The 25,240-nt window shown below is 50.6% G+C and overlaps 1 protein-coding gene across 1 annotated transcript; it reads right to left on the bottom strand.

Moving 5' to 3' along the window:
* Positions 1-2,178: 2,178 nt before the first annotated feature.
* On the bottom strand, positions 2,179-17,625 carry LOC143934824 (serine/threonine-protein kinase/endoribonuclease IRE1-like). Its single transcript, XM_077458442.1, is given in 22 exon segments — positions 2,179-3,173; positions 3,294-3,361; positions 4,065-4,188; positions 4,771-4,898; positions 4,991-5,138; positions 8,611-8,810; positions 10,168-10,267; positions 10,613-10,802; positions 11,056-11,140; positions 11,266-11,352; positions 11,355-11,529; positions 11,613-11,807; positions 14,019-14,081; positions 14,083-14,139; positions 14,445-14,621; positions 14,705-14,783; positions 14,873-15,134; positions 15,223-15,252; positions 15,255-15,322; positions 15,919-16,045; positions 16,414-16,486; positions 17,527-17,625. Coding segments are annotated over 22 exon segments (2,751 nt in total). The 3' UTR covers positions 2,179-2,957.
* Between the last annotated feature and the right edge of the window lie 7,615 nt (positions 17,626-25,240).

Here is a 25,240-nt window from a genome sequence, read left to right on the forward strand (position 1 = left end):
TGGCGGTGCTCCCCCTGTATTACCGTACATCACCGCCACTCTGCCGCCCCCTTGTGGATATACACTGACGGTGCTCCCCCTATTTTACTGTCACTCTGCCGCCCCCTTGTGGATATACACGGACGGTGCTCCCCCCATATTACCGTACATCACCGTCAATCTGCCGCCCCCTTGTGGATATACACTGGAAGTGCTCCCCCTATATTACCATACATCACCGTCACTCTGCCTCCCCCTTGTGGATATACAATGGTGTTGCTCCCCCTATATTACCGTACATCACCGTCACTCTACCGCCCCCTTGTGGATATACAATGGAGGTGCTCCCCCTATATTACCGTACATCACCGTCACTCTGCCTCCCCCTTGTGGATATACACTGGCAGTGCTCCCCCTATATTACCATACATTACCGTCACTCTGCCGCCCCCTTGTGGATATACACTGGAGGTGCTCCCCCTATTTTACCGTCACTCAGCCGCCCCCTTGTGGATATACAATGGAGGTGCTCCCCCTATATTACCGTACATCACCGTCACTCTGCCTCCCCCTTGTGGATATACACTGGAGGTGCTCCTCCTATATTACCGTACATCACCGTCACTCTGCCTCCCCCTTGTGGATATACACTGGTATAACTCCCCCTATATTACCATACATCACTGTCACTCTGCCGCCCCCTTGTGGATATACACTGGCTGTGCTCCCCCTATATTACCGTACATCACCGTCACTCTGTCGCCCCCTTGTGGATATACACTGGCGGTGCTCCCCCTATATTACCGTACATCACCGTCACTCTGTCGCCCCCTTGTGGATAAACACTGGAGGTGCTCCCCCTATTTTACCGTCACCCAGCCGCCCCCTTGTGGATATACACTGGAGGTGCTCCTCCTATATTATCATACATCACCATCACTCTGCCTCCCCCTTGTGGATATACACTGGCGGTGCTCCCCCCATATTACCATACATCACCATCACTCTGCCTCCACCTTGTGGATATACACTGGCGGTGCTCCCCCTATATTACCATACATAACCGTCACTCGGCCGCCCCCTTGTGGATATACACTGGTATGACTCCCCCTATATTACCATACATCACTGTCACTCTGCCGCCCCCTTGTGGATATACACTGGCGGTGCTCCCCCTATATTACCGTACATCACCGTCACTCTGCCGCCCCCTTGTGGATATACACTGGCGGTGCTCCCCCTATATTACCATACATCACCATCACTCTGCCTCCCCCTTGTGGATATACACTGGCGGTGCTCCCCCTATATTACCATACATCACCATCACTCTGCCTCCCCCTTGTGGATATACACTGGCGGTGCTCCCCCCATATTACCATACATCACCATCACTCTGCCTCCCCCTTGTGGATATACACTGGCGGTGCTCCCCCTATATTACCATACATAACCGTCACTCGGCCGCCCCCTTGTGGATATACACTGGTATGACTCCCCCTATATTACCATACATCACTGTCACTCTGCCGCCCCCTTGTGGATATACACTGGCGGTGCTCCCCCTATATTACCGTACATCACCGTCACTCTGCCGCCCCCTTGTGGATATACACTGGCGGTGCTCCCCCTATATTACCCTACATCACCGTCACTCTGCCGCCCCCTTCTGGATATACACTGGAGGTGCTCCCCCTATATTACCATACATAACCGTCACTCGGCCGCCCCCTTGTGGATATACACTGGTATGACTCCCCCTATATTACCATACATCACCGTCACTCTGCCTCCCCCTTGTGGATATACACTGGAGGTGCTCCCGCTATATTACCGTACATCACCGTCACTGCTGCCCCCTTGTGGATATACACTGGCGGTGCTCCCCCTATATTAACGTACATCACCGTCACTCTGCCGCCCCCTTGTGGGTATACACTGGTATGACTCCCCCTATATCACCATACACATAATATTACCGTCACTCTGCCGCCACCAATGGACAGAAGTGGTATAACTTCCTCCATATTAGGTAATCCGGGGACTGGTGGCAGAAACCAACAAGCAGCCAGACTGCAATTTAATATAAGAGGTCACATGACAGGTTGGCATGGGTTACGGCTCTCTGCTGGTAATCTGTCCAGTGCCCGTACATCTCTCCACCATTTACAATTCATTTAATAACAGAAACAGAAAACATTCCGAGACAGAAATCATCTTTAATTCACAAACTCGGATTATTCCCGGCAATACTGACCCAAGTCCAGTCGACATTCGGCTCAAAGCATGACGGGTTACATGAGGACCCGGATCTTTATCTTCAGTCATGTGACAGTAATTCTGACCTCTCATTGGCTGAGCTCACTTCTCTGGAAATAAGGGTCTTACCTTTGAGAATTGAGCCCATTGTGCTTCACTGAATAAAAAATATAAAAATATTTCCATTTCCCGAGTTTCCTTACCAATAAAAAAAAAAAGCTTAAAAAAAGTCAATAAAACAGAAAACGATTCTTCTCGGCAGCGATGGTGGGAACGGCTCCGGCACCTCCTTATAAATACCCATCATAAACCGTACAGGAAGTACCACAGGTAACCCGCCCCCTGACACTGAGGATTCTGGGTAGGACACGACCTCCACCCATAAAACCTGAGCAAGCATGGCTGACCCATAGGAGCTGACACTTCATGAATAAAAACCCTTCAATGTGCTAAAAAAAAATATAAAAACCTCACCGCCAACCGCTTCCCGCCTGTGCCCGCCCCCCAACACCGGCAACCAATAGCGCAAAGCCCCTCCCAGACTGAGGAGGAGATACCCTTTCCATAGTGCAATATGAAATAATACCAATAGATGGCGCCGGAAGGAAGGTCTCTCCTCCCACACCCAGAGTGTGCCGCCCTCTACAGGCGAGCCAAGGGAGGGCAGTCTAAGGCACTCTGCAAAGTCTTTGGCCCACAACCAGAAATCAGCGAACATTTCACGCCTCATCGGGGGGCTGCGAGCTGAGCACCGGCTCTGAGGAGTCCTGGGTGTAATAGGGGTGAAATAGTCTCTCATGGCTACATAGGCGCATGGCCAGGTAAGTGTGCAGCAATAGTCCTGGAAATCGGGAGGTAAAATAGCGGACAAAGTCATCAGGGACGCTCCCCAGAGTATCCTGCACCTCGGGTGGTAATTCTCTGTAGTGATGTTTCTGAAAATAAAAGAAGAGAGAAGAAGAATTACTCAAGCAGCTAACCTTCTATTCACCCCCCAACTGTCACACACACACACACACCCCCCCCCCCCCCCCCCAGCTCTGACCGTCACTCACCTTATTACGTAACGCCCGCAGAAGATCCCTCACCGATCGGCCCTTGTAACTGCGGAACTTCCTGAGATCTACAAGAGAAGAGAACTTATCTAACGGAAGAAGCAATGACTTCACTTCCTACCTACCTCCGAGGTCAGTGATCATCTGGTAGAGTCGGGCTCTGTACCATACGGGAGATATGGTAATCTGGTAGAGTCGGGTCTTGTATCATACGGGAGAGCTGGTAGTCAGGTCTTGTACCTTACGGCAGAGCTGGTAATGTGGTAGAGTCGGGCCCTGTACTATACGGGAGATCTGGTAATATCGGGCCCTGTACCATACGGGAAAGCTGGTAATCTGGTAAGAGTCGGGCCCTGTACCATACGGGAGATCTGGTAGAGTTGGGCCCTGTACTATACGGGAGATCTGGTAGAGTCGGGTCTTGTACTATACGGGAGATCTGGTAATATCAGGCCCTGTACCATACAGGAAAGCTGGTAATCTGGTAAGAGTCGGGCCCTGTACCATACGGGAGATCTGGTAGAGTTGGGCCCTGTACTATACGGGAGAGCTGGTAATCTGGTAGAGTCGGGCCCTGTACTATACGGGAGAGCTGGTAATCTGGTAGAGTCGGGCCCTGTACTATACGGGAGAGCTGGTAATCTGGTAGAGTCGGGCCCTGTACTATACGGGAAAGCTGGTAATCTGGTAGAGTCTGGCACTTTGTGAGCTCCATGTCCCGTATGGCACATCTGGTACCTATGGTGGTGGTGGGGTGGTGGAGTCGGTTACCTGTCTGCAGTGGAAGGGTGATGTGCTCCCTCCAGTCCAGCCTCACCACGTCTCTTCCTCCTCTCTCCAGCTGTCTGACGATCGCTCCATCCAGAGCCTCTTTCTCTATTCGGTCGCTGACGTCCTGCAGGAAGTGGAGAGAATTACTCAGATTTGTGAGATTTATAACAGACGAGTTACAGAGAGGAGGCACAGCAATTTCACGGTGAGCCATGTGTGGGGAGACCAGTAATGGCCGCTCATTGGATCCAACATTCCACCAAATAGGGGGGCAGAGAGACTCCAGAGCCGGGGAACCCACAAACTCCCTGACTGATCAGATGTACACAAATACCAGCACACTCCCTCTGTCCAGATCTATACATATGGGGGAGGGGTGTCACACATACAGCTTCTTCCCCATGGTCAGTATAGTGGCTGCACTTTGCTGTTCCTGTGTCCCCGTATCATGGGATATCATTTCTCATGGCAGTCATTCAGCAGAGATGCTTCTACACCTCCTAATGAGAGAATCTGTGTATGTGACCAGCCTGATATGGAGAACAGCAAGTACATACAATGTGAATGAACCGGAGCCTGGCTGTGTTCTGTGAAGGTAGAAGGACGCTCTGGGGAGGGGGGTTCACATACAATATTCACATCACACTTCACCTCCTGCCCCCCCCCCCCCCCCCGGTGGCCAATACAGAACACACCCTGCACTCACCTGAAAGAACTGGAGCTGCTTCTCCAGGCTCCAGAAGAACGGTTGTTTCAGGACGGCCGGGGCGGACGGGCGTGTCTGAGGGTCCTTGTCAATCATCTGCTGGATCAGGTGATGTGCTACAAGGTCTTCTGTAATGACAGGAAAAAGTCACGTGATCAGACAAGAAGACCCCCTCCAGCGTGGTGCCCTCAACCCTTGGGCCAGGATTGGTGGGACTCACCGTGGTGGTCTAGGCTCAGACAGTCCAGGTTTGAAGCTCCCAGTAGAATGTTGGCTTGCCGCTGCAGGGACTTGCCAAAAGGGTGTTTCCCCTCTGAGACCACGTAGTAGAAGACGCAGCCAGCAGAGAAGATGTCCACGGTATAAGTCTGAAATAAAGATACCACCTACAGTCAGAATAAACACTAATGGAGTCCACTCAACGAGGATCTGATAATAGAGGACTCAGTACTCACCATACATTCCTCTTCCTCACTGAGTGACAAAAGGAAGAAGCCATTACCTGTTGGGTTATACTGCCTCCTGCAGGAGGATTGGAAACAGACAAAAACTGGCTGACCCCGGATGACCCCTCCTCTACCCAGCATGCCTCAGCCTGGAGGAAGCTGTACCAAAAGCCCATAAGAACTGAGGTGGTGGGACCAGTGTCCCTCAATGGACTCCAAAACCAGAAGTTTACATTTAGTACTAAATTCTATTTTTCTGTACTGTCCATTGAGACAACAAAATACTAAAAACAGGATAGGGACTGCCTGCAGATCAGAACCAACCGAAGTACCTTCCAACTGGAGCTGGCATCAGATGGCCACAAGCCTACCGGGGAGAACCTGGGAATCATGAACAGAGGACCAGGCGGTGGCCTTACACATCTGAGAAGAGCAGTCTGATGCCAAGAGCCCAAGAAACACTCAACAGATCTAGTAGAGTCCTCTGGATGGTAAAAAGAGGAACCATAAAAAACAAACCTGGATAACAGACTGTATAAGCCACCAAGGAGCGGTTCACCTTCCCGGGGACATCTGGAATGACAGGAGAGTCAGTCTGAAGTGCTGGATGAGAGAGGAAGCTTCAAAAGCCTGAATCACATCCAGACAAGGAGGAGAATCCTCTCCAAAAACCGGAGTTTGACCTATGAGAAGATGGCAGCAAGAATCACCATCACGGGGGTGAGAGGGGAAAAGGGAAATACCCCCGATAGGTTCAATAGGAACCAAGAACCAGACTCAGATCACAGTAGAGAGTACTAGTAAGAACAGAGCCCTGAGGTTGCCGAGGGCCAAATGCTGGTCCAAACCCATCTTGTAAATAGGTAAGGATCCTTTCCATGGAGAATTTGCCTCACACCAAGCCCTCCATGTATTGTTATACTCCTGGTGAGGAGACCTTCTGGCTTTCAGCATCATGGGAATCATCAATTCAGAAATGTCCCTCAGAACCTGGGCTTAGGACTTTGGGTACCTCAATGCCATGCCATTAAATCCAGCAATCATTAAAGTGGAGGGCCACCCTGAAAACAAAAAAATATAAAAAAAAAAAAAAATGAAAAAAATTATTTTTTTTTTTTTTACTTACCAGAAATGCCAGTTGCTAGGCACTTTCTCCTAATATTCCTCTTCCTCCTCCGCGGAGATCTTCTGTCTTCTGTCTTCGTCGCGGCGTCTTCTGGTTAATGAGTCGCGCTGTGTTCTGGGAACTGTGTGTTCCAGAACACAGCGCGTCCCATTCAGAAAGCGCTGCGGGACTCGCGCATGCGCAGTAGGAAACGGGCAGTGAAGCCGCAAGACTCCACTGCCTGTTTCCCTTACAAGGAATGGCAGCACCGGGACCCGAGAGCCGAGGGACGGGTCGGCCTCGGGCGGCCGACATCGCGGGCACCCTGGACAGGTGAGTGTGTTGATTAAGTCAGCAGCTGCAGTGTTTGCAGCTGCTGACTTTTTTTTTTTTTTTGTATAACCGGCCCTCCTCTAAGTTGGATACAAAAATGAGTCTTTAAGAAAGGAGACCCAGGCAATCCAATCAAACCACAGAGTGTCCTCCTTAGCAAGGCAGAGTACTACATCCATAAAAGGGCCAGTCTGGAGCAACGAGCATCACTAGAATATCCTCCTTTCCAATCCTACAATGAAGACTAAGAAGAAGATTTCGGAGAGGAAAGGCCTAGATCTGGGTATACTGATCCCACAGAGCCAACCGGGGCAAGCACTTTTCCCACCAGAGGATCCCTGTAATTGGAGATGAACCTGTCCGGTATGTTGTTGAATCGGGAGGTTAGGAGGTTTAATCCGTCATCCCCTTCCTGGGACACCTCCGGGTGCAGATAAAGTGTGGACAAACCTGAAACATGAACTTCTGCCCAGGACAAGGTTGGCTCTTCACCTTTCTTGCCACCGCAAGATTTCTGGTTCCTCCCTGATGGTTGATGTATGACTGCCATGGCGTTGATGTCTGACTGAATCCAGATCGGGGGATCCTCCCTGCCAGGTGGTCTAGAGCAGTGGTTCTCAATCCTGTCCTTAAGTACCCCCAACAGGCCATGTTTGCAGGTTTTCCTTCATCTTGCACAGGTGCTTTAAAATCAGATATATTTAGAAATTCCCTTAACGCGGCTTGTTGGGGGTACTTGAGGACTGAGGATGTGAACCACTAGTCTAGAGCTACAGAGAAAGTTCCAGAATGTTTACTGGGGAGACCAGATTCATTCAACGTCCCAAGTCTCCTCCCCAGACTGACAGACTGGAATCTATCACAAAGATCTTTCCAGACGCCAGACCATGGAGCCTCCAAACAAGGGACAATTAGATTCATGTCACCAGGTCAATTGGTCTGTCCAAGAATGACATAATGGCAGAATAGTGTCTGGAGGAGTATGGGAGAAGGCTACCATCAGTCCCAAGCCTCTTATGTAGGATGGAAAGGTTGGGTGACTGAAGAGCACACGATTGGAAGCGGAGAGTTCAGTTTCTCCTGGGAAGGGAAAACTCTGGCCTGAAGGTTCAGAATCCACCCCAACGTCTGCCAGGTATGGTTGGTCAAGGCTTTATATATCCACCAGACTCTGTGCCAACAGTTCCCTCAGCCAGAGGTTGTTCTATTATCCCTCCGAGAGTCCGGCAAGGCTGGCAGCATTATGGTGAACGCACCCCGTGCAGAAGATTGGCCAAATGGCAGAGGAGCCACAACAAGGCAAAGAACCCGCTGGAAGCATGGGACAGGCAGGTACACATCTGATGTCCACACCGGCAGAATGATTTCCTGAAAGAGGGGCGCCGCGGCAGGCCTGGTAAATTTAAGGGAGAACTTCTAATCCCCAATAAGGACATGGAGGACCTCGAGATCCCAAACCAAAAAAAAAAGAGGTGCATTCGCCCCATCATAGAGCTGTGAACAGGCAGGATCAGAACTCCTGAACCCGTTCTGCTGGGACTGGAGCAACGACACCCAGGTCCTGGAGACCTCCAGGGCTGCCTGGCAATCTGACATTTGTGTGGTGAAGCAGGAAGGGTGCAATGTATGAACTGAAGGAGGACTGGGAGCCAATATCCGGCTCACGTTGTCTGGGGACCACTTCCAGCACCCGAACATCAGAGATACAAGCTGACGTCACCCTAAAGTGGGAGTGCACCTTCATGCTGGAAAAGATTAGTCTGAGGAGACAGCGGGGTTCCAGGACTTGAAGGACACCAGAGAGCTCAGCCTGGTTTGGCCTTAAAGCGGTATTTACGTCCTTTTGCAGTTTTATACCTAAAGGAAAGGCTTTAAACAAAGCTTACCTACAAGTACAATAAATATCTGGGCACACCGACATCCAATAATACAGACAGAAGACACACATCTACTTACAGGGTTCTCCTTGAAATCTTCACTCAGCATTTCAGGGGCGATCCATCCTTCAGTGCCCGGAACCCCGGATCTCCGGCTGAAGCTGTGTCTTCCCACCGCCAGCTTCTTGCACAGACCGAAGTCGGAGATGATGGCCTTCACTCTGCCGTGAGCGTTGGGCATAGAGATGAGGATGTTGTGTGGCTTCAGGTCACGGTGCACTGAGAGAGGACAGGAAAATGTTACATTGTGACTACTGGTATAGGTCAGTATTACATTGTATATCATGTATGTTGTGTGATTATATGTCAGTATTACATTGTATATCATGTATGTTGTGGTCGTTCAGGTGATTATCTAATAGTTTCTTGAAACTATCGATGCCCCCCGCTGAGACCACCGCCTGTGGAAGGGAATTACACATCCTTGCCGCTCTTACAGTAAAGAACCCTCTACATGGTTGAGGTTTAAACCGCTTTTCTTCTCATTTTTAATGAGTGGCCACGAGTCTTAAACTCCCTTCCGTGAAAAAAAGTTCTCCCTATTGTGGGGTCACCAGTCCACTATTTATATATTGTGGGGTCACCAGTCCGCTATTTATATATTATGGGGTCACCAGTCCGCTATTTATATATTGTGGGGTCACCAGTCCGCTATTTATATAATGAAATCATATCCCTCTCTCGGGCGTCTCTTCTCCAGAGAGAATAAGTTCAGAGCTCACAACCTTTCCTCATAACTAATATCCTCCAGACCCTTTATTAGCTTTGTTGCCCTTCTTTGTAGTCGCCCCATTTCCAGTACATCCTTCCCGAGGACTCGTGCCCAGAACTGGACAGTATACTCCAGGTGCGGCCGGACCAGAGTCTTGTAGAGGGGAGAATTATCGTTTTATCTCTGGAGTTGATCCCTTTTTAATGCCAATATTCTGTTTGCTTTGTTAGCAGCAGCTTGACATTGCTGAGCCCATCATCTACTAGGACCCCCAGGTCCTTCTCCATCCTAGATCCCCCCAGAGGTTCCCCTCCCCCCAGTCTATAGATTGCAGTCATATTTTTGTCACCCAAATACATTATTTTACATTTTTCTACATTGAATCTCATTTGCCATGTAGTTGCCCCTCCCCCCATTCATTTGTTCAGATCTTCTTGCAAGGTTTCCACATCCTGCGGAGAAGTTATTGCCCTGCTTAGCTTAGTATCATCCGCAAATACAGAGATTTAGCCGTTTCCCCCATCCCCATCCTCCAGGTCATTTATGTACAAATTAAATAGGATTGGTCCCAGCAAAGAACCCTGGGGGACCCCACTACCCACCCCTGACCATTCCGAGTACTCCCCATTTATCACCACCCTCTGAACTCACCCTTGTAGCCAGTTTTCAATCCATGTCCTCACCCTATGGTCCATGCCAACCAACCTTATTTTGTACAGTAAACATTTATGGGGAACTGTGTCAACTGCCTTTGTAAAATCCAGTTCATTCAGGAGACCCCGTTACATATACCGCAGTGCTGTACAGAGACCAGAGCAGTCACATGAGAAGGTTGGTCCCAGACATGGATGACTGGTCACCTACCGATGTTAAGGGAGTGGAGGTAGGCCAGGCCGGACATGGTCTGCTCCAGGAGGGTGATGGGTTCCAGGCCGTGGCGATCAAAGTCCTTCTCTTCTACATACTGAGGAACAGAGGACAGACATAAGACACACAGTCATTGGAGGAGGAGATGGTGAGGACAGACATAAGACACACACAGTCATTGGAGGAGGAGATGGTGAGGACAGACATAAGACACACACAGTCATTGGAGGAGGAGATGGTGAGGATAGACATAAGACACACAGTCATTGGAGGAGGAGATGGTGAGGACAGACATAAGACACACAGTCATTGGAGGAGGAGATGGTGAGGACAGAGGACAGACATAAGACGCACAGTCATTGGAGGAGGAGATGGTGAGGACAGACATAAGACACACACAGTCATTGGAGGAGGAGATGGTGAGGACAGACATAAGACTGACCTCCTGCAGGGTGGCTGCACACAGTTCTATGGCGATGTACTGGAACTGTCGGTCTTTCTCGGTACAGAAGTAACGGACGACATTTGGATTCTCGTCAGATTCTCTCAGCAGCTGAACTTCTCTATCTGCAAAACTAAAACACTCCGGCAGGATCCTCTTCACCGCCACATCTCTGTTATCAAAGCGCCCCCTGCAGGAGAAGAGAGAGACACGTCACTCCCCACCCGCTCATATTATATTACAGGATGGGTTGAGGGAAAGGGGACCTGCCCCAGGGTCGGGTGGGGACCTGCCACAGGGTGGAGGGGGGTTGGGATGCGTGAAGGGAATGTACCACTGTGTAGCGTGGTGGGGGGGGGGGGGGGGGTTGACCCTTTTCCTTGCATGGGTAATGGAAGGATCACTGACACAGACAGGAAATATGAGTTGAGTGAAATGGTGACCTGTAGACGATGGTCCCCTCTGCTCCATGACCCAGGACCTCTCGGGGGTTGAAGGAGATCTTCCCCACCGTCACATCATCATCATCTGCACAAGAAAACAGCACGATGTATAAGCAGCCAATGTACGATGGATAATACCAGAGCCGGTCCACTCATAGTGCGCTGGGCTCTGCTGTGTCACAGAAGATACATAAAGCAGAACTCCGTTACCTCCGTCCTCCTGCTCCATGGAGGTGACACTGCCGACCTCAGACACGGACAGATTGGAGTGCAGCGAGTGGTTGGAGGCTTTCGGGACATGTTGGGGGTGCTGTTAGCTGAGCTCTCACACCGCAAGCCAGTCATATCCAGATAATCTCCATTCGTCACCTCGGCCGGCTGGAAAGGGGCGTGCTGAACCTGCAGAAGTTGGATCTTCTCCTCCAGCTGCTTCTGGAACTGCTGGTGCTGCAACTGCTGCTGCTGATGGACAGTCTGGGGGGGCACAGACACATGAATGACTGGGGTGAACCATGGAATGGGGGGGGGGGGGGGTCCTTGGGGAACGTCTCACTTACCTTAGGATATGTGATGACAAAGGCTACCCATCCCGCCAGGAGGAAAGTGCTGAGGATGATGGTGGCCAGGTCCTTCAGCATCGAGTCCACCGGAGCCTCTGGCTTGGGCAGGAATGGCTTTGATATGTCAGAGATTTCCTGAGAGTAGGACGGGGGCAGCTGTTCTGGGGGGTCCTCCACCATCTCCAACAACTCCTGCCCAGTGAAAGAACACAGGAAGAGAGGGTGAGGGGAACCATTTCTATGAAACACTGGAGGTGACCTATCACAGGGAGGCTCCAGAACAATGCTGGGGATGGTGGTCTCCAGTACTGAGCAGGAGCTTCAGCTTTAAAATTACAAGTCTAATATAGTATGTGAACAATTGTGGTCTCATCATCCAAATCCAACATCAAAGGACAAAGGAAAATCAGAGAAACCATGGGATGTGTGGGTGGCGACATCAGGCTTGGCCCCGCCCCCATACAGCATAGGTTACTCTGGTAACAGGGGTAGGGTGTCACACGGTGTGTCAGCCCTTTCCTGGGGCAGGATTCCCCATCCAATACCAAATACACAGAGATGATCTCCGTCCTGTGCGGTTCAATGTTTGCTGCTGAAACCCCCGCCCACAGGGGTGTTCACCCCGGAGGATCTGCTGGGGTCACACCCCTATTACTATACCGGTGCCACGCCTAACGCCAATCTGTGATAGAACCCACTCACAGTACACCGGGAACCGCACGAGGCCGGCTGTCCTGCAATACGAGCCGACACCAAATCTATAAAAGGATCCGGACCCCCAATTACCAATCAGCACTCATTACTGCAAACACATCACATCTGTGTGCCCCCCCCCCCGCCAAATCAGCACTCATTACTGCAAACATGTCACATCTGTGTGCCCCCCCCCCCCCCCCATCAGCACTCATTACTGCAAACATGTCACATCTGTGTGCCCCCCCCCCCCCCCCCATCAGCACTCATTACTGCAAACACATCACATCTGTGTGCCCCCCCCCCCCGCCAAATCAGCACTCATTACTGCAAACATGTCACATCTGTGTGCCCCCCCCCCCCATCAGCACTTATTACTGCAAACATGTCACATCTGTGTGCCCCCCCCCCATCAGCACTCATTACTGCAAACATGTCACATCTGTGTGCCCCCCCCCCCATCAGCACTCATTACTGCAAACACATCACATCTGTGTGCCCCCCCCCATCAGCACTCATTACTGCAAACATGTCACATCTGTGTGCCCCCCCCCCATCAGCACTCATTACTGCAAACACATCACATCTGTGTGCCCCCCCCCCCCATCAGCACTCATTACTGCAAACATGTCACATCTGTGTGCCCCCCACCCCATCAGCACTCATTACTGCAAACACGTCACATCTGTGTGCCCCCCCCCCCCCATCAGCACTCATTACTGCAAACACGTCACATCTGTGTGCCCCTCCCCCCCATGAAATGATAAATCTACCTCCCGCCTCGTATATAAAATTTATACGGCTGTACTAGTGACCATCGATGCTCCCTATAGTGATCCTTATTACACGATCACCAAGCCCCCCAACCCACATCAGATGAACACTGTACCCCCCAGGTCATTCTGTACGGGTATAGCGGTATACGTCAAGCAACCCGCTCCATACAATCATTCCAGTACACAGGACTGCCAGCCAATCAAAAGGAAAGGACCCGTGTGCGCCAATAAAATAGGGAAGGACCCGTGTGCGCCAATCAAAAAGGGAAGGACCCGTGTGCGCCAATCAAAAAGGAAGGACCAGTGTGCGCCAATCAAAAAGGGAAGGACCCAGTGTGCGCCAATCAAAAAGGAAGGACCCGTGTGCGCCAATCAAAAAGGGAAGAACACCAGTACAGAACGAAGGCGGCTTGTAGCAGTGCGGTTGGGATGGCGCACAGATATAACCAACAGGAGGAAATCCCGGAATGAAGAGGTGGGAGGGCTTCACTCCAATACAAGATGGAGTTTCCTTCACACTGAGGAACCAATCATCTCCATCCCCAGATGTGAAGCATGTGGAGGGGCGCCTGGTGATCACACCGAGACAATGAATTTAGGATGTAATGTACATATTGTGGTTAAAGATAACCATGTTCAGACCGCCGCATGGTCCTGTGTGACAGAGAGCCTCTCAGACACCCAATAGGAGGAGAGGAGCGCTCACGCACGCACACACATATACACACACACACACACACACACACACACACACACGGGTTCTCCTACTGTGACGTTCTAGTGATGTTCTCCATGAACGGGATGTGATCCACTGAGGTGTGTGACTTGTAGGGAGAACAGACCTCAGCCAGGAGAGCTGTACATGTATACAGACATTGGAAACCAGCACCCCCCCCCCACGTATACACCTCCCCTCCCCCACCCCCATCCTCACCTCATTGAAGCGTGCTTTGTCCCGGGCGGTCTCTATGACGTTCTCCCCTCCCCGGGGGAGGGTGGGATGGGAAGGTATCCAGGATTTTGGTTGGGGCAGACAGTGGGATTTCATGGTGTCCCTGTAGAGATATAATCGGAGGGGGATGAGATCAGACTGATGGGGGGAGGGGGTGTAGATTGCTGCTCAGGTATGAAGAGTCTTCTTTATGGAACATGATAGTAATGGCCAATGCACTTTACAGATGGCAGCCAATCAGATAAGTGGAATAGGAACTCCCACCACACCTGTGAAGCCGCCTTCTTTGATTGAGGGCCTCTATGGTTCCTAAGGGCGCCCCCCAGACAGTCTGGGCCCCGACACTGCCGGTCACACATTATAAAAAGGGGAAGCTACTAGTAGTACTAGATGTGCCCAGCAGGGGGCAGAGTTCATACCTATTAACAGCCAATGGTTCCTCCAGTAATTCAGCTTGTCTTTCCCTTTGCCCCCGGGGAGAGTCTTCAGATCGGTGCTGGGGGTGAACTCACACTCTCCATTCTCCTCTATGGTCACCCCATCTCTGGTGGGTCCATCCAGCAGGGGTATGGCTCTTCCTCTGGGCTACAGACAAGACATACAGTCATCCCTACGGCTTGGGGAGCTCCGATTGGTTACTTTGTTAAGTCACACAGAGGGACACTTACCACCACGGTGACCCCTTCATGCACCAGGGAGGATGAGGCGTACAGGCTGCTGGAATACTTGCCCACATACAGAGTCGGCCTGGAGACAAACAAGAGACATGTGACCAGTGAGGCTCCACCCCTTCCTGTGTCCCCTTCCTATCCTGGAACGGGAAGGTTGTCACTCACATCAGCTGACTTTTGGTCTTGGTTTCTTTGGGGAAGGGATACTTCCACTTGGTGATACGGCCCACCTCCCCGGACATGAAGGTGAGATAGCGCAGCGTCTCCACCCCCACATTGGTGTGGAGGACCTTCCTGAGGCCGTCCCTCTGCCAGATGTACAGCGCCACCACCGGAGAGGCGTAATTCTGGATCCACAGGACGTCCCCCGAATCACTGTCTACCGTCACCACCAGGCCGTCCCCATTGGACACAAAGTGAGACATTTCTACAAGAGAGACCCAAATCACAACCCCTTCTATGAAGAAACAGTTCCCCCTCCCCCAAAAACCAGACAGCTTCCACCGGGAGCTTACTGTAATCGGTGCCCTCGTCGGGAAGGGGGCCGCGTAGTCATAGTAGGTGGCGTTCCAGCGCAATTCCTTATTCTTCGTGTCATACATGGTGATTGTATTACTCTGCAATACAAAAATATCATTCCTCATACCAGGCCCCGCCCCACGCGGCCAGTCAGCCGCCTCCACACCGGGACCCGCCCCACGCGGCCAGTCAGCCGCCTCCACACCGGGACCCGCCCACGCGGCCAGTCAGCCGCCTCCACACCGGACCCGCCCCACGCGGCCAATCAGCCGCCTCCACACCGGGACCCGCCCCACGCGGCCAATCAGCCGCTTCCACACCGGGACCGGCCCCACGCGGCCCAATCAGCCGCCTCCACACCGGGACCCGCCCCACACAGCCAGTCAGCCGCCTCCACACCAGGACCCGCCCCACACAGCCAGTCAGCTGCATCCATACCTGGGGTGTGAGTGGCTACATGGAGGTACCTACAGGTGGTCTGACATTTTTTTTTTAGATCAAAGCTAAAAGTCAGGAGGTGGAAGGCCATGACTTCCAGGGTCACTGTGGGGGAGGGGAAACCCCAATGTCCAAATCCTTGGGGTGACTAGACTATGGGAGTGCAGCTTTATATCACTGGAGGCCTGCCTTATGAGTCATGACATCATCCACTAATGGTGACATCACAGATTCACAGATGGAGATAGAGGGACTCACCTGTCCTGCCCAGGTAAAGCAGTGTGGTGGACGGACAGACACTCTCTGCGAAGGACGAGGTCAGAGTCTGCTGCTTCTCCCCCGTTACCAGATCAACAACGTACCAAACGTCCTGCTTCTTCCCTGTATGGAGGGCAACCACAGAGGTCTACACCCACTTCATGAACATCACACAGACTCACCAATGTCTATGGGGCCGTCCAATCACTGATCACACATTGCATGTCCACACCCATTTCATGACATCACACAGGAGACTCACCAACGTCTGCATCCAATATATGGGGCCGTCCAATCACTTGTCACACATGTGCTGACATCACCCCCATCTGCACCAATCGCATTCCTACCTGGTGACGGATGTGCACCTCATTCACATGCTGCATACAATCTGCCCCCATCCTCTTCATATTATAGGGGGCAGTCACTGGAGATTACAGATACGGGAGGAGTTCCCAAACTGACTGCCCCCTCCAGCACCTCCCACTTACCCATATACAGTATTCCATCCGAGCTGCGACATGGAGAGGCCTGGACCAGCTCTGGGATAGTAAAGGGGAGCTTCTGTAAATATACAAAGGGACAAAAATGTGAAAGCCCCTCCCATTACCTCGACACCTCCCCCCATGTGCGACAGCCCTTGCCATTACCTCGACACCTCCCCCCATGTGCGACAGCCCTTGCCATTACCTCGACACCTCCCCCCATGTGCGACAGCCCTTGCCATTGCCTCGACACCTCCCCCCATGTGCGACAGCCCTTGCCATTACCTCGACACCTCCCCCCATGTGCGACAGCCCTTGCCATTACCTCGACACCTCCCCCCATGTGCGACAGCCCTTGCCATTACCTCGACACCTCCCCCCATGTGCGACAGCCCTTGCCATTACCTCGACACCTCCCCCCATGTGCGACAGTCCCTCCCATTACCTCGACACCTCCCCCCATGTGCGACAGTCCTCCCATTACCCCGACACCTCCCCCCATGTGCGACAGTCCCTCCCATTACCCGACACCGTCCCCCATGTGCGACAGCCCCTCCCATTACCCCGACACCGTCCCCCATGTGCGACAGCCCCTCCCATTACCCCGACACCGTCCCCCATGTGCGTCAGTCCCTCCCATTACCCCGACACCGTCCCCCATGTGCGACAGTCCCTCCCATTACCCCGACACCGTCCCCCATGTGCGTCAACTTCTCCCATTACCCTGAAACCGGCCCCCCCATGTTCGACAGCCCCTCCCATTACCTTGACACCGCCCCCCATGTGCGACAGCCCCTCCCATTACCCTGACACCACCCCCCCATGTGCAACAGCCCCTCCCTTTACCCTGACACCGCCCCCCCATGTGCGACAGCCCCTCCTTTACCCTGACACCGCCCCCCATGTGCGACAGCCCCTCCCTTTACCCTGACACCGCCCCCCATGTGCGACAGCCCCTCCCTTTACCCTGACACCACCCCCCATGTGTGACAGCCCCCCCCTTTACCCCGACACCAGCCCACCCCGTGTGACAGCCCCCCCCCCCCCCATTATCCCAACACTGATCACCACCTCTACTTTGTGTGACCCCCCCCCCCCCCATCCCTCGCAGAATCTTACCGTCAGCCCCTCGCTATGTTTATTGCCCAGGGTGTAAAGACTGCCATCATTGGGATCAGGGAGGAAGGCCGGCCTGGAGAGGAGAGAGAAATCAGACATGACATCGTACACAGGGGAGGGGGAAGGGGGGTACATAGAGACCCCCTAACCCCCCCCCCCCCGGAATATGAAGATCTACAGACCTGGACACATTCTGTGAAGGAATCTAATGTAAATAATGATAATACGAACATGTCTATTTGCTTTATGTGTTTCTTATGTTCTATGCAATTCCTTACTTATTATGTAGTATACAGATTGGCCCTTAACGATGGCGGGTACCCCCTACATCCCACACGTTAGAAGAATGCATTCGAGATAACAGAACCAGCTTCAACCGAACTTCAAGCATCAAGTTTCTCCATTTCGCTTGCATTTTAACCAATAAGATGTACCAATTAGACTAACATAGCAATGACGTATCTTTCTGTATAAAATATCAACACCGCCCACCAATAAATCAGAAGTTAGAAGTAACCGAGCTGAACGTGTCTCAGAGAGTGTTTACTTCTAATGTGCTGCACATTTATACTTTTTAAATTAGAAACAGCAGCAGATAACCTTGAACTAGTTTATAGTTCTTATCCATTTCATTTGGTGCCCAACGTGGGGCTCCAGGCTTCAATCGAAGGGAGACCGCATTCCAGGACCGAACAGCTGGCCAGATCAGAGAAGGGGGTTAAGCGTGCAGCCCTAACAGTACGGTAAGCATATTTATTCTTACCACTGTACGACTTCTCTGGTTGGGCCGGTTGATTTTGTCTCGTTGGCTCCTTAGATTGTTCAAAGAGGCAGGTAACTTATTTCTCGCCTGGAGCGGTTTTAACAAACCTGGCAATGGTTTTCTGCTGACTATTATCTGTTCAGTGTCTGTCATTCTGAAGGACTGCAGATTTAGCAGACTGAAAGTGCAGCTGCAGGTGTGTGTCCATCCTCACTCCTAGATTCTACCTCTGGTGGTGGGGTGGAATTCTGCAGGCGTTTATAGACAGGTTACTCGAGGTTGGCTGTGTAGGACCTCTGAGGGTTTATCTCAGCTGCAGAATCAGGCAGACTGAACGAAGGCTTGCTGGAATTTGCCAGTCTTGCAACTCAGGTGAGCTGCTCCCGAGAGCTATCTTTGCAGTTCAATGAGTGTCAGGGGTAATGTCCTGTCCTGAGTGTATTTGTGGATTACTGTTTGCCATACACGAGGAGGGTTGGGGGAATTGGTGAAGGTGGCTACCTGGAGGATCAGTTGGGCCATAAGCCATTGTTCCCCACCACCCCTGATGTGCTAGTTTGAGATTAAACGTACATTACCCGGTGAAAGGGGGGTTTGGGCAGACCCTCTAAGAGCTAGAACAGCCAGGAGCCTAGGAATTCTTTGATAAGACAGCAGTCAGAGTATTAAACCATTAGTTGCCCCTGTATTCTCCTCTGGGGGGGGGGGAGGGGGGAGAGAGAGAGAGAGAGAGAGAGAGAGAGAGAGAGAGAGAAGAGAGAGAGAGAGAGAGAGAGAGAGAGAGAGAGAGAGAGAGAGAGAGAGAGAGAGAGAGAGAGAGAGAGAGAGAGAGAGAGAGAGAGAGAGAGAGAGAGAGAGAGAGAGAGAGAGAGAGAATTGGATAAAGGAAGTTGAGAAAGTATCAATTGTATCACAGAGTTGATGATATGCTGGAATCACTGCGTTATGCAAAAACCTGAAAACAAACAGAGGAGGGGAGGGGCAACCCAAACACCCACTCCCTCCTCACCACTCCAGCCCAAGCACAACCCACTGTGATAACTCCACCCGGCAGCCATCTTAGTGCACCCAGGCCTTCACTTTCTGCCCAGCCCAGTGCACTTCCTGCCTGCGGCCATCTTGGTACACCCAGTAGGCCCAGCCATGGCCTATACCCAGTTCTTCCCATTTTAAACCAGGATGGTTCCTACCACACACCTGTCTTCCCTAATATGGAAGCACTACCTTCACAGGCCGGATAGGTTAATGATGAAGAAGCGTCCAAGTGGGAAGACCAAACAACAGGCCGCAAGGCCACCTGCTGATTTAAACCCCAATCCGGCTCCGGACTCACAATTCCGAGAGGATCTCAAACATATGCTGGCAACCCATAAGAAACAGTGCCCATTCTCAGCCCCCGCCCCAACACCAGTCTCAGTTACCAGAAGGGGCACTGGTGATGTAGGTTGCTTTTACCCCATCACAAGCAGCAACCTTAATGACAAGTCTGCCTGACCCAGAGAAACAGCCAATGCCCTTCTACCGCAGGATAGTGCGCATACAAGAGACTTGATCAGCCTATGCCAAATTAAAGTAGGACATGTCTTTTGGCTGGTTATGCAGGTGGCCCTACTATGATGTCTGCCTGACAAGTGCCACTTCCTACACCTCAAGCGTGGAGTTCTGTGCACAAGTCCGTGACTGGGCAAAGGAGAACTTGGCAGATCAGCCCATCACACCCAAGATAAAAAAGGAGTCTGTGGAGAAGTATCATGCTAGACTCATAAAGGCCTTTCATGAACTGGGCTTCTCCCACTATGGAAAGGCACACACACACACACACACACACACACACACACACACACACACACACACACACACACACACACACACGTTATCAACTGCTTTTGTCTCAGGGCTCAAAGAGGATATCAGAAAAAGCTTGCTGCCCCTATCCTTAGAAGACTCAATCTGCTTTGTGTTCTCTGCCTTCTCCTGATGACACTTCATGAAGCAAGTTCAATACCGCAGGAAGTACTTGACAGAATCCATGTGTGCCTATGATCCACAGGACCGGGAAGACAACTGTCACTTAAAAAGGTGCCACCAGTTTCAGTCAAGTTCAAAGAGGGCGCATCATTGCCCCGGAAACCACAATACTCCCCCCCCCCCCCCCCCCCCCCAAAGTTATCCCAATCTGCAGCTATTTCAAAGCATGTCAAGGCCCTCGTGTCAGATGGTCAGATGGAGCCCTGATACCCTGTGCACATCCATGCAACACACCTCTGTTCTCTAGGAAGAAGAGAACCCCTAAAAGAGAACCAGCTACTTGCAGGGGTGTACCTGACTGCAAAGTACCTCACAGTGGTGGATGACGCAAACGCTCTCTTCAGTGTCCACCCTCACCCACGGGAAAAAAAAAAAAAAAAAAAAACACACAGCAACAGACCTAGACAGTTATGCCAAAAGGGGTACAGAACTCTCCAAACTAGTTTGCAAAAGCTATGGCTATCATCCTTGACACATAAGAGGATCGCCTGGAAGGGATTCTCCTCCAATATGTTGATGACCTTCTCCACTGTGCAGCTGACTTACCCACTGTTGAAGTCACCTCAGAAAGCCAGTTGTGCTATCTTGCCAGACAGGGCTGCAAAGCCTCAAAGCCCAAATTGCAGTGGTGCTCAACATCTGTCATTTTTCTTGGACACCTCACTGAAGACAGAGTGTAAGCAATCTCCGACATCCCACTGCCACAAGGCCAGAAGCCCCTTCATTCCTTCCTTGGACTAATTTCCTATTGCAGAGCATGGATTCCAGAACTCTCCCTACTGATGCAACCTTTGTATGACGCCGTGAAATCAGACCCCTTCCAGATGTCTCCTGAAGCAATATCCAACTTTGAGGCCCTCAAGCACACCATCTCTGGCGCTAGGGCTCCCAGACTACAACAAAACGTTCAAGCCATTTGTATCCGAACATTTGGACATGCTACAGGTGTACTCATCCAATCACACGGCATCTGCCTACGCCCTATAGGATATTATTCCTGTCAGCTGGATGCGATAGCAAGAGGAGGCCCATCATGTCTGTGAGCTGTCTTTGCTGCACAAGCCTTGTTTGACAAAACTTCGGGCTTGGTCTTCGGACTCTGCCTCGTTCTGCTTGCTCCCCATGACATTGCTCCCATACTCCACCAAGATCCAGCCGAAACATCCGTCCACTGCCAGACTCTTGAGACTCCTGTGTTCCTACCTTCTAGACAGCATTATTCTATTAATTCAAAACACTGAAACCTACCACCCTTCTTTTACTTCGAGGGGGGAAAGGAGGAGGAGTCGAGTCTTGACTTGTCACCCCATGACTGCATCAAACCATGTGGCTGAAACCACACATCTCCCCCACCATGAGTGAAATACCCCTGCAGGATCCAGGTCATCACTGAAAACTCGGTTCTCCCAAACTGAAACCTTACCACCGGTGATGTCTGCACAGGTGGCAGAGCTGCAAGCACTTACTACAGCATGTAAATTGGCAGAGGAAAAAAGAGCCAACATTCATACGGACTCAAGATATGCTTTCAGCGTTGTCCATGATTTTGGTGTTATCTGGAAGGACAGAGGGTTTCCTGACGGCTGAAGGAACACCTGTGAAACATGGCTCAGCCATCAAGGACTTGATAGACGCCCTGCTTCTCCCGACCCAAGTGACTATTCTAAAGTAAAGCACAGGACAAACTCAACTCGAAGAAAGCTTGAGTTTATGTGAAATAATTACAGGAAAGCAGCAGTCCGGATGAGAAGGAAAGCTGGAAAACGGAGAGGAGCAACTCTCAGAGATGGACTATTCGAGTGCAACAAGAAGCCTTGTCTACCCAGGAGTATGTACCCAGCCATGGTGCAATGGGCAAATGAAGCTGCCCACTTGACAAAGACTCTTATGAATTGCTCCATTACCAACAACTTCTGCAGATCATGCACTATCTGCAACAAATGTAACCCAGAACGTACAGAAAAGGCACAGAAGAAGCACCTGGCAAAAGCTCTATGCCCCTTCCAGGGGATACAAATTGATCACTCCCAAATGCCAAAGGAGTGACAGATTCGAATACGCCCCTAGTGGAGGTGGACATGACTGCCAGGACCACAGCTAAGGAACTACTGAGTGAGATAGTATGTAGATTTGAGGTCCCAGAGGTGATAGAGAGCGATCAGGCCCCAGCCTTCACAGCTACCCTTACAAAAAAGATATTAGGGCAGCACTGGGGGTTCAGTTGGCTCTACACACCCCTTACCACCCTCAAAGTATCAGGAAGGTAGAAAGGATGAAAGGGACACTAGAAAAACCAGGTCCAGATCCTGGAATAGATACAGGAACACACCAACTACTACCTGGAGATTGGGGGCTGGTAAAGAAATTTGTGAGAAAACATTCTCTTGAACCAGATATGATGGTCCATTCCAAGTTTTGCTGACCACAGCCACCTCAGTGGAATTGGCCGGGAAGAACACCTGAATACACGGCTTCCCACTACAAGAAAGCTCCACCCCCAAGGACAAGATCCCGCCCACTTCATGACGACCATGCTGCATATCCTTTTTCTGTTTGGTCTAGGGGGGAGGCCCAGGAGGGGGTCATCACAAAAATGATAACATAATTACATTTTGGTACAACTCTTCAGGGTACACATGTGACCACCTTTACCTTTGATTACTGTGACATAGTGCCTTGTCCGTTTGACTCTTTCATGGCAATGCCATTGGTACAGTGACATCCCTGATGGTAAGGATATATATGTGTGTGTTTTACAGACACTTACTGGGGCCAGAATTGTGGTTCCTGGGAGGGACAGTGGGTTGGAACATAGGACCAGATTAGAGGGTATCTGGACCGGTGAATGTGCCCTTGCAAAGGTCATTATACCCCTCCATATCCTAGCAGAAGATACCCCTGATACATACACTGACCCAGCACACAGTCAGAGGAGGAAGCGAGCAGTTCTCTCCGGAAGCTTTGACCCTCATGTGTACATAGATGCTATAGGGGTCCCAAGGGGGGTCCCTGATGAATTCAAATCCAGGGATCAAGTAAAAGTTGGTTTGAGTCTTTGATCCCATAATAAATGTGAACAAGAATGTAGATTGGATCAATTACATAAACTACAACCAACAAAGATACGTGAATTACACTAAAGATGCCCTCCAGGGAATTGCTGACCAGTTACCCCCCCCCCACTTCCTACATGACATTCCAGAACCGGATGGCCTTAGACATGGTGTAGCTGAGAAAGGAGGTGTCTGTAAAATCATAGAAAAAAACGGGAACCTGTTGCACCTACATTCCTGATAATACCGGCCCAAATGGTAAAGTAACTTTAGCTATAAAGAAATGAGAAGATTTGTCATTGGAGTTGAAGAAGAAGAACTCCGGTACTACAGACCCATGGGATCAATATTTTAGCTGGATGAGTGGGTGGCAGAAGGTGCTCGCCCAGATAGGGGTAACGGTACTAATAATCCTGGTTCTTTTACCCCCCGATTGTATGCTGTATTCTACCTTTCGTAAAGAAGTTAATGAGCAAGGCTGTAGACAACAGCCCACCTACATTTCTCCACCAAGAAGAAGAGGACCCTCTTATGATGGAGGATGACAAACCCTTCCCTCCTCTACAGTCACTCCCTGTCCAAAATCTCAACAATCCTCTAGGGTTATAGGGGTAGATAGCACCTGATTGCCCTTCTCCAGCTGTAACGAGGGGGGTAGTGAACTAGGTTGCTGCCCAACTCTATATACAGCTTAAAAAGAGGTTGCTGAGGAGAATGGGCCAGGTGAGGAGGACCTTTAGATGAGGGACAGAAGAAAATAGCCATTTTAGGGGACTGTGAAGGAATGTAATGTACATAATGATAATCAGAAAATGTCTATTTGCTTATGTGTATACATGTTCCTTACTTATTTATGTAGTATACAGATTGACTCTCTGTTCGGAGTTAAAGATGGCGTCCACCCCCTACATCCCCCGCCTTAGAAGAATGCATATGAGATAAGAGAACCAGCTTCAACCAAACTTCAAGCATCAAGTTTCTTCATTTCTCTTGTATTGTAACCAATGAGATGTACCTATTAGACTGACATAGCAATGATGTATCTTTTCTGTATAAAATATCAACACCGCCCACCAATAAATCAGAAGTTAGAAGTAACCGAGCTGAATGTATCTCAGAGAGTGTTTACTTCTAATGTGCTGCACATTTATACTTTATAATTAGAAATAGCAGCAGATAACCAAGAACTAATTTGTAGTTCTTATCCATTTAATTCTTTCCCCAGACTGCTCATCTCCACAATATACACCTCTCCGGAGGGCACAGGGCAGATATATATATATATACACAGCGCCTGGAAAAGTATTCATACCCTTGAAATTTGCCACATTTTGTTACACCCAAAACCATGAATGTATTTTATGTGATGGACCAACACAAAGTGTCACATAATTGTGAAGTAGAAGGAAAATGATACAAATAAATATGTGAAAAGTGTGGGGGAGGGGCATTTGTATGGCGCCACCTTTACTATGATACCCCTAACTAAAAGCTAGGGGAACCGATTACTGATTAGGTGACTTTTGAAGGCAAAGAGTCCACCTGTGTGTCATTTAATCTAAATAAGCTGTTCTGTGAAGCCCTCAGAGCTGTGTTGGAGAACCTTAGTGAACAAACAGCATCATGAAGGCCAAGGAACACCCAGACAGGTCAGGGATAAAGTTGTGGAGAAGTATAAAGCAGGGTTAGGTTATAAAGGAATCTCCCAAGTTTTGACCATCTCACGGAGCTCTGTTCAATCCATCATCGAAAATGGAAAGAGTATGGCACAACTGCCAACCTACCAAGACATGGCCGTCCACCTAAACTGACCGGGCCCGGGCAAGGAGAGCATTCATCAGAGAAGAGCCAAGAGGTCCATGGTTAACTC

The sequence above is a fragment of the Lithobates pipiens genome, unplaced genomic scaffold (assembly GCF_037356315.1).
Source record: "Lithobates pipiens isolate NorthernLeopardFrog02 unplaced genomic scaffold, aLitPip1_a1.2 Scaffold_28, whole genome shotgun sequence".
NCBI classification, from domain to species: domain Eukaryota; kingdom Metazoa; phylum Chordata; class Amphibia; order Anura; family Ranidae; genus Lithobates; species Lithobates pipiens.